The 10,656-nt window shown below is 38.9% G+C and overlaps 1 protein-coding gene across 5 annotated transcripts in view; it reads left to right on the top strand.

Annotated features, from left to right (window-relative positions):
- The window catches only part of DLG2 (discs large MAGUK scaffold protein 2), a 1,040,068-nt gene that overhangs the window by 888,976 nt on the left and 140,436 nt on the right, over nucleotides 1-10,656 (top strand). For all 5 annotated transcript variants that reach the window (XM_007456974.1, XM_007456973.1, XM_007456975.1 and 2 more), the window contains one exon: nucleotides 4,493-4,607. In XM_007456974.1, the coding sequence (XP_007457036.1) occupies nucleotides 4,493-4,607 (115 nt within the window). The remainder of the gene's footprint in view (nucleotides 1-4,492; nucleotides 4,608-10,656) is intronic.

The following is a 10,656-nucleotide window of genomic DNA, read 5'->3' as shown; positions in this document are numbered from 1 at the left end:
TGTAGGGAAGGAGGAATGATAGACCTTGAGGTTGGAGAAACAGAGATGAGTGAGGCATACCCACTCTCTAAGGAGTTTATGGGACAATAAGGGAGAGGACCAGCATGCACATAATACAGTAGGTGAAAGGAAGGAGAGTGAGATTTTAGGAGGGAGGGGTAGAGAATTGACGAGGCCTTAGGTTCTAAGGGAAAATTGTGGTGTTTTAATAGGTACTAAGATGTGATGGAGACAGACTGACCTCACAGAGATCCAGGGTTGAATGCTAGCTCCATGTCCAATGAGCTCTGTTACCTAGAAGCTTTGTGACTTTGGTGAAGTTAGTTAACTTCTCTGAACCTGTTTCCTCATCTCTAAAATAATATGCTTACCTCAGAGTTTTGTTAGGAGAAATAACATAATTTTTAAGTATGTAGCACAGAAAGTAGTCTATTGCAGGTGCACAGTTCAGTAAATGTGAATTTTCCTTTAGAATATATAAAGATTGAGCACTTTAAAATCTCATTAGAATGTTCTCCTGAGTGTTAGGAATTTATTGGAAAATATCCCAAAGGGGAGGGCATGGATGTGAATGAAACATTTGGGGAAAGAAGAGGGAATTAAGATTAAATGGACGTGGTAGTGTTAGATTTTTAACTTGTTGAAAATGTAGTTTTCAATACTATTGTAAAGCATAAAGAAGACATACTTCACAATTTATGTATCTACTTTCTTGTTTATTTCTAGAGCATTTCTAACTTTAAACTTGTTTAACTATGAGAGGCTGGAGACATAGCCCCTCTCCTCTCTGTCTCTGTCTCTCACACATGCGTACACACACACCATTTATGTTTGTAAACTCAGATCTTATTGTTTTTGCTTTGATGAAATTACTTGTAAAGCTTTATTTTTCAAAAAGGAGCAAAGAGGGATAAACACTTTTGAATACAGGATTTGTGTTTAACATGATTGTCAAAGTGGAAAAGTTGAGAACAAGATGGATTCCAGTTAAGACAAATGCAATACAATACAATACAACACACAATATAATACCTCCGCATCCATAGTGGAGAATGTAAACACCATAGGATACGATGTAGAATAAACATTTCAAAAGGATGGTAGAAAACATTTTGGGGATCTAATGAGCCATACAGTAAAGAGAACACAGGAAGAGCCTAATAAAGTGCTGATCGCATACAAGTTAAGTGTCAGAGAACTGTTTCCAAAATGTATGACATGGCTGAGATGGGGAGAGCATAGAGACTGCCAAGAGAATAGTAAAAATAACAGTGGGATTTGGGAGTGGCCATAATTAGACAGGAGTAAAGCCTTGAAATTAGGCAGAATAATTAGCCTTGAAACCAGAGTCCTAGAGGAGAAGCATCTTGTCTTTCTCCATGTAAAAAAAAACCTTAATATTGAAAACAGGCAATTTCAGTCCTACAGGCATTTTAGAACTGAATTCATTTCAGTTCCGCTCACTTCCTCATTCATTATTTATTCATTCATTCATTCAGAAAATGTTTATTGAGCACCTGTTATTAAATGCCTCCTGCATACCAGACACTAGGTTAGGAACAGGGAAAGCCTTGGTGAACTCAATCTAATGGGGAAGGTGAGCAACGGCGCAAATGACTGCAGTTTGGTGTGATGAGTACAGTAAAGTAGCAAAGTGGCGGTATGTAGTCAAGGACTGGCACTGAATTAGGTGTTTCGGTGGGGGGGGAGATGGTTGGAGGTGGGAGTTCAGGTTTTTGTCATGATAATAAAGTCATCAAATGGTAAAGGGGTTGTCCTGGGAACAGATGGCAGATTGAGTGATTCTTAGGGGCGGTGCATGGTGTTTAGCTAGTGACAGTGTGGAGCATGGCTCAGAAGGAACAGAGAGTTCCAGCTCTGTGTTCCAGGCTAGATTATTTTCTCCAGAAAATGCTGATGGGGGCTGTGTGACTCTGTGCAAAGCTTTGATACTCATGCTGTGGTGCTGTACAGACCTGCCATGGATGTGCTCACGTACACCAAGATCCCTGTCTGACACCAAAGGCTGTCATATGGGAATTGTTAAATAAATTATAGTCTAAACTGTGGAATGTAATTAAGGGTATTAAGAAACATGATACTTATTATTTGAGAGAGGGTAGGAAAAGATCCAAGTTACACTGTTAAAAAGGGAGGAAAAAACATTAGCATAATATATAATTAAGATCTCATATGTGTGTGGGAGTATGTATATATTCAAATGAATTGAGAAATGTCTGCAGAAGTCCAGCACCCGCCAGCTATGTACCTATAGGCTACGCTATAGGGAAGGACAGCAGTGAGAGAAGAAGGGGGGGTGGGGACCTCTCATTTTTTATTCTGTGTTTTTCTATATGGTTCACAGTTTTACAACATCCATGGACTTCGTTTTGTAATTTAAATAAGAAATGAAATAATGCCTATGAAGCCCTGAGCACAGCATCTGCCATGTGGCTGGCAATAATATTAATTGGATATTAATACGATGGCAAGAAAATATGACTTGCTCAGAATGATTTAAATCTGCATATAGCATCATATTTATGGCTGTAAATAAGTGTTTTCTCTCTCTGCTAAAATGAAATGAAATAAATTGTGGTTAATAGATTTTAGGTTAAATAGGTATTCTGCTTATTTAAACATTTAGGATTTAATTATTCAAAGAGAAGTTTTGAATAGGAAGTCTTCCAAATCTAGGTAATATTAGACTTCGCCTAAGCACCAGAAGTTTCCTGTCAGTTAGGGTTGTCTGTAGAGAACTAAACTTTAAAAATATTTAACATTCAGAATTCATTGTTGTCTATCATTGAAAACTAAGGTCAAATCATTTTCTTTATGAAATTCCATGCCACAACAGCCAATAGATATTCAGTAAATTGAATTTAAATTTAATTTTGTGGTACTTTTTATTATAAAAAATTTGAAGTACACTGTAAGTAGATCATCTTGTATTATATTCATTTAGTCATTCTTGTTTTTGTGAAAAGTTATGGATAAATTGAATTGAAAATCCCATTGTATTCTGAAATGTACTTAGGACCTCTGTGAAAATTCTTCATGCTTTAAATTCTCCAAAAGCAAGACACAGTTGTGCCAGGGAGGTGACAGACCAAGTTGGGATCAAGAACACGGAAACTTCAAAAGCCATTTCTTTTTCTATGCTCATTATTTTACTGAGTGTCTTAAAACCTGTTTTTCTTTCTTTATTTTTATTGGATTGATATGGTGAAAAAATTTTTCCTGTGATGAAATAGCATATTTTAATAATTATATTTCCTTGATTTTTTTAGACCCCTATGTTTCTAAAATAGACTTACTATTTTCTAACCCTGATCTCCTGAGAAGCTGATTTAAATATATTGTGTGTGTTAGAATTGATGAAGTTTGGCATGTGATGTTTTATATTAAAGCTATAAGGCAAAGTTGAGGTATGATCCCAAGTAATCAGCTTCTAGGAGCCCCCCGGGGGGAAAATATCTTAGCAAAATTAAATGGCGTTTTTTTTGTTTGTTTGTTTTGTTTTTTTGTGGTACGCGGGCTTCTTCTCACTGCTGCGGCCTCTCCCGTCGCAGAGCACAGGCTCTGGACGCGCAGGCCCAGTGGCCATGGCCCACGGGCCCAGCTGCTCTGCGGCATGTGGGATCCCCCCAGACCGGGGCACAAACCCATGTCCCCCGCATCGGCAGGCGGACTCCCAACCACTGCGCCACCAGGGAAGCCCTAAATGGCGTTTTTTACACAGTTCATCACCAAACACTTGATACTCTGGTCTATCTGGCTGAGGGTAACTAGAGACTCACCTCAGCCCCTATACTATTGGTAATCCTATGAACTTTTGGGGGGTTTTACCCTCTCATTTCTAAATTAATCCTATTATTTAGAGATAATTATAGATTCACATGCAGTTGTAAGAAACAATACAGGGAAATCCTATGTACCTTTTACTCTCTTTTTCCCAGTGGTAACATTTTAGAAATCTGTAGCATGCTATGACAAGCAGGATGTTGACATAGACATAATCCATCAAATTTATTCAAGTTTTCCCAGCTTTACTTGTAATCATGTGTGTGTGTGTGTGTGTGTGTGTGTGTGTGTATAGTGAGTTCTGTGTCATTTTATCACATGTGCAAGTACCTGTATCCACGACCACAGTCAAGACAGGAAACATTTCCATCACCAACAAGGATGCCTTGTATAGCCCATTTATAAAAATACCCACCTCCTCCCCATGGACTTTTCACATATTGGGGATTTGGTGGTGGTATGTTTTTGAGTTACGTTCTGGGAAGTAACTGGTTTGTTCTTTCCCTCTGTCTTCAAATAAATAATATGAAAGTAAACCTTCTGTGTTCCTCCATTCTTGGCATTGTGCATCTCCCCGTGGCTTGGCAAAGGGACCAACAACAGGGACGAAGGGTTGCCTTGAGTGTGCAGTATTTCTAACTTGCTGAAGGCACAGAACCAAATTTGCCACCTCCGTTTCCATTCCCAGATTACGCTCGATTTGAGGCCAAAATCCATGACCTACGAGAGCAGATGATGAACCACAGCATGAGCTCCGGGTCCGGGTCCCTGCGAACCAATCAGAAACGCTCTCTCTATGTCAGGTAGGCAACAATGTATTTCTTACTGTGATCTGTACTTGTGAGCCATCAGCTTGGGGAGACAAAGGCAACGCCTTATAGCAACGGGACATGTGTTCTTGACTAACCTACACTTGTCAATACACCACTGTAAGACCTTAAGTTTAACCATTTTGAAGAAATTTTTGAAATGTTATTAATTATGTTAAATTAGTTAAAGCCCCCTGCTTTTAACAAGTTCTTTGACCACGTTGTGATCCAGGGTAAAGTTCTTAGCATAGGTTGTAGTAAAAATAATGAGAAGAAATATTTTCAGTTCTGATACATCTTAAATTGAATATGTGGGCCAAAGCCCTGGACATTGGCTTACCATCAGTATGGGAAGAAAATATTCTCATATTGCTTCCTGGCCTGCTTGACATCTATGCATTAACTTTGGTGTATTGACTGGAAATCAGAAGTACTCTCTCAAAGAGCTATGTGGTTTTTTTCTTAAAGTTTTGGTAGAATGACTTTCTTCTATGGCATCTCATTACCAGTTGATTCTCAAACCACAAAAGTTACTTGTTCCTTGCCTGTCAAAACTCATTAATTTACCAGAAGAAAAGGTGATTGATTGAACTTGAAATGCCCTGTGGTCTTTCATCCCCATAGTTAACTCTTGAGTAAGATCCATCATCACTCAACTATAACATTCACCTCTTAGCATAAGCCTTCTATATTCTTCCCAAAATATACTTCATCAGTGCTGACTCCACTTGAAAAAAAACCCAGAAAACTGTACATTTGCAAACTGTAAAAACTCAGTGAATTTGAAGTATCCAGTTGTTTCTTAAAAATAATTCACCATATTTCTTTGAGGATTTTATGTCATATTAAAGGATTAATTCCTAGTTTTTCATAAAATCTAGGAAAATCTTCCTAATTCCAATTGGAAACGATTCCTCATTCCACTATCATTCAGTTAAAAAGAATGATGACTTACAATAATAATAATATAAGTATTAACAGCCAGAGGGGGAGAGTGATGTCCAGTTAATGGTGCAGATGAATCCAGGTATCAGTGGAGGAACCATGCCCATCCTCACTGTATTCTCTCTCCCTCAGGATCTGGTCTGATTCCCACCTAGGGTCATATCCTCCTGATCTGAAATTTCACTGTCTTTTCTTGACATGAGGTGCATGTTATAGACATTAATTGATGTACTCGGATTGACTTGTCCTGTTGGTTCCTCTTTGGCTATAAAGTTATCTTTTGTGTGTATTAGGTAGGCACAGCAGGGCCAAGAAGGGAACAGGATTCCAGAAGGCGGCAGGTTCTCGAAGGCCTTGATTTGCTGGCCTCTCTGACAAGCATAGAGTCCCTTCTTATTCCAGGGAGTTCCAGTACCTCAGAAGTCCTGAGATTTAAAATAAAAAACCCCCAGAATATCAATGTCCCAAATTTGTTCAACTGCATTTTGGAAGATTATTTTGATACATTTCTGTGTAATCTGTGAAAGGAACTATTGAGGACCACCCTAGAACATGTCTTGTAGTGACATCACAAATATGATGGAAAGTAGCTGTTTCTGTTCTCCTTACTTGTGTTGTATTGCTATTCTTTGTGATATAAAATATTTTCTAATCTTGAAATGTTTTAGTCTTGGGTAGCAAATTAGGAAAAGCCAATTAGGTTAGTAGGTTAGAGATAAATCAGCTAATAAAAGTGGAATGGTTATATAGAATAAAACTGGAAGGAAACATTACCATATTGTTGGTATCTTGTTAAAAAAATAGAATGCATAAACATGTCAATGTACTGGAAGGAGTTTGCCAAAAATATACTGGTAATAGCTTACTCCTGTTAATTAAGTTGTGGAGGATTAGGAAAATTAAATGAAGTGCTATGATGCTATTATGTAAGACTAATAGACTTATTTGAAATAGTAGCGTTACTCAGAATCAGACCTTTATTCTCTAAAGTGGTAAATAAAACTATAACATACAAAAGAGATGAAGACTTAAGGTAATAAAGAATGTTACCTTGTTAACATTCTAATAGTTGGAGGTCATATTGAAAGGAGGAACTACTTTTAAATGAGGCTCAAAAATAGCTGACACTAAATGGGAAATTTCCCAAATTATTTCTTCACAAGATACCAAAAGTGTGTTGTAGAGGGCTGACCTCAGTATCTAAATGACTTTTAGAGGCATAGAATTGGAAAAGATATGGACCATGAATAGAGTAAAATCAGAGGGAAAGAACTTACAAGATCCCCTGGCCTTGTTCTCATGCAATGTGATAAATTAATTTAAATTAATTAATTAATTTCATTAATTAATAAAATGAAATGAAATGGCAAGGCCTAAAGGGGATTCTTACTAAAAATGATTAAGTACATTTGTTTGTTTGTTTGTTTTACACCAGTTTTAGCTATAGGATTTTCATAGATATGCTTGTTTCATCCAGATCGCTTGAATAGAACTAGTGCCAGTTGATTGTGCTTATTTTAGAAAGTCAACTAGTTGCTGTCTGAAAATAAATCCGTAGCAGAATTTCTCTGATTATATAAACATCAGATGATGAGCATGTCTCTTTAATCTGAATGACACCCTGGAGTATTATTCTCTTTATTCTGCTCAGCTTTATGTAATTCTAGGGCTGGAACCTTAGCTATCACCAGGCCCACTGTTTAATTTGAAGAAGGGGAAACTGAGGCCCCAGGAGGGAAGGGATTTATTTGCCCAGGACCCCACAGCCATTTGGTGGCAGAGTTAGATGTCCTGCCTCCCAGTGCCTCCTCACTCCACCTGCTCAGGGCGCAGCTTGTGCGTCTCAGCTGTTGAACTCCCTTTGGCCATGAATCCCAGTGTGCTTCCATCAGCACAGTGGCCGACCCTTGGATTAAGGAGTAGATTAGCTGAGAGGAGAAATTCAAACAGAAACCTCTTTGGGGTTTTTACACAGGATAAACTGTACTATAGGGATTTCATAGGGGATTTCTTTAGTACTATTCATATTTTTCCATGAAGCCGAAACCTAAACCAGAAAGCAAGCAGCTTCTTTGTTCTGTAATAAACAATTTAGCTGACTTAGTAGAACATTTGTTTGCACCACAAAACCACCCTTCCCCTTGGAGTCACCTCCTCTTCCCTATATACACAACACATACACACGCACACACTCTCTGTCTCTCACACCTCACACTCCCAGCATTAGCCCTGCACTGACCGTGTCCAAGATAGTGCATCTCCTCAGGATATTGCAGAAGTTGGCCTCATTCCCCTACTAGAAATGGTCATCCCTGGTGATGGCGATTTATTTGCCTGACAGTGTGGAAGAGAGAGGGAGGGAACTAGCACATCTGAGCCAGGCGGTGTTGTAAACTTGAGCCGACCCTCTCTATTTTCCAATCTAGTTGTAATCATTTTCCTTCTTTTAATCTTTTTTGTAAGGTGCTTGAAGTGTTTTGGTAGTGCCATGCAAATGGAGTTGATTGTCGCTAATGATAATGCTGTACGTGTTGTATGCCAGTGATTTGCATCTATTTGATTTAATGGGCTATGCGGATTGTGTATTTCCTGCATTGTGAAACATGTAGTTGTAGAACCTTAAAAGTAAATAAAATATTAAAAATTTGAATAAAGTATTTTTCAAAATGCTCCACAAGTACATTATCAGTTCTTCAGCCATAGATTCACTTGGGCTCCTGAACCACTGGAATACGGGGTTTTGGGTTTCATTGCATGTACTTTGGGGCTCTCCATATGGGCAGGTTGAGGTCTCCCTACCTCTAAAATATACACTCCCTGTCTTCTTATCAGTTGTTAAATGCATCCCTATAGCAGAACAAGGCTTTTCCTGCTACTAATAGGAATGCACCTTTATATCTAAAAGCTACGAAGAAAGGTCAGAGATACAGGGGATTAAATTCACACAGAAGTGCAAATGGCTAAGGAGAGATCCTTTCTTCTGATAAAAGAGAGCAAGAGCACCCAGGACACTGGGAGAATGGAGAGGGGAAGAAAGAAAAGCAGGTAAGTCCACCAATGGGGAGTGAAAGTTCACAGGAAAGAATATAAAAGAGAAACTTGGCCCATGTTTGTTAATAAAAGGTACCAATTTTGAGAGTTCAAGTGAATAAGCTTTCTGTTGTGAATTTAGGTTTTGTTTGTTTGTTTGTTTGCTTCATATTTGGAGCATTTTGTGAATTTATGTTTAGTCAGTTACTATAATTTATTTATGCATTCATCAAGCATTTTTTGAATGTATATTCTGTGCCAGGACCTATAATGGACATTGAGGACCCAGCAGTAGAAGTCATGTTTCCTGTCCCCAAGGAACTCACATCTAGTGGGGGGGGACAGATGAGGGGAAGACAATCACAATGCAGTGTGGTGTGAAAAGTTACCTCTAGAAAGGCCGAGAACCTTTACTGCTGCCTTATATAAGGATATCTGAATTGATTCTTGAAGATTTTGTATGAGTTAATCCAGAGGCCTTCAAACCTTTTTACTCAAAGTAAGAAATACATTATTCATCATGGCCCAGTAAATACATACGCACATAAAGCTGAAAGAAGAATCATCAAAGTGTACCTTTTATGTACAGTAAACTTTGCTATTTTCCATTCTATTTGTCTTCCTCTTTTTTAAAAAAAAAGTGAAGGTCACAACTCATTAACTTGATTTAATAACTCACTAATGGGTTGTGATCTACAGCTTGCAGATGGAGTAAACAAGGAGGAGCATTCCAGGCAGATGACACAGTACATAGGCAGGAGAACACATCTTCACTACGTTACAGTTAGCATCTCTGGAATCCCCAGACCCTTGGTGTTCTAGCCAACTTGGAAGGCGGTTCTCCCTGGCGTAGATGAGGAAGTAGAAATGGAGGGAAATGTTTGTCAGGCATCTTCTGTGGGTCACCCATTATGTTAGTGTTTGGCATATATTTCCCCGTATGATTCTCGCAACACCTTGAAGAATCAGGGGATATTTCCTCCTATTTTACAGGTGAAGAAAGTGAGACTCGGAGGAGGTAAATATTTGCCCCCAAGCTCACAGAACAGGACTGGACATGAGCCAGACATTCAGGTCCTGTGTGTGAGGCAGTAGAGAACAATGCTTATTTGAGAGCACGGTTGCTGGATTGTGCCGGACAGACAAACATTTGAATCTTGGTTCTGCCACTTACTAGCTCAGTGATCTTGGACAAGTCAGTCTCTCTGGCCTTAGCGTCTTTATCCGTGAAATTAGTAATAAGATACCACAAAGTGGTTGTGAGGATAAAGTAAAATGGTGAATTTAAATACCTGGCACATGCGAAGCAATTGATTAATGTCAGTGGTATTTATCATTTATTAGAAAGGCAACCTGTCCCCTGCAGGACAGAGAGACTGTAGAATTGTTTGTGAACGGAGACACTTTTCTCAGCAGCGGTGAGTCTCCCTGTGCCTTGGCTTTCCTTCATCAAGGAAAGGAGGATAGACTTCCTGGAGACCTTTTATGTTTTCAGTTCTCTGGACCCCATGAAAGCCAACGGGAAAGGCCAGGATTCTATGGCTCCAGAGTGCCCAGCTGTGCCAACTCATCAGGCATTTCTCATCCCCCACAAGGGTCTGTCCAGAGACAGAATCTAAAAAGAATTCAGTTGGAGACACAGCTAAGAAGAAAGGGTTGCTTTGCTTACACCTGGCCCTTCCAGTTCCTCATGGGTGTTATCAGCGTCCCTATCCTCACAATTTCTTCCATTTTTCCTCTGCATTCTTCAGCTACTCTAAGCCCTCTGCTCATGGTTTTCTGTTCTGAATTTGAAGGATTTTCTTCTTTTTACAGTGGTTCGAAGTCCACATTTTAAACTGGTAACTCGAACTTTCTACTTTCCTTGACAGTTTTTGCTTCAAAGACTATATAATATAACAAATGCTGATGTCTGCCTCCTGCCCCATTGTTTAACATAATGTTTTTACACATAGATTCATCAGGGCATTGATTCTTTCATTCAACAAACATGGTTTCACGTACTTAACCTACAATATACCAGTCTGCCGTAGGTGCTAAGGATACAGAGATGAGTAAGCACAGACCT

Source organism: Lipotes vexillifer, unplaced genomic scaffold, assembly GCF_000442215.2.
Source record: "Lipotes vexillifer unplaced genomic scaffold, Lipotes_vexillifer_v1.1 scaffold1457, whole genome shotgun sequence".
Lineage (NCBI taxonomy): Eukaryota > Metazoa > Chordata > Mammalia > Artiodactyla > Lipotidae > Lipotes > Lipotes vexillifer.
This window is presented reverse-complemented; position numbering and strand designations above follow the sequence as displayed.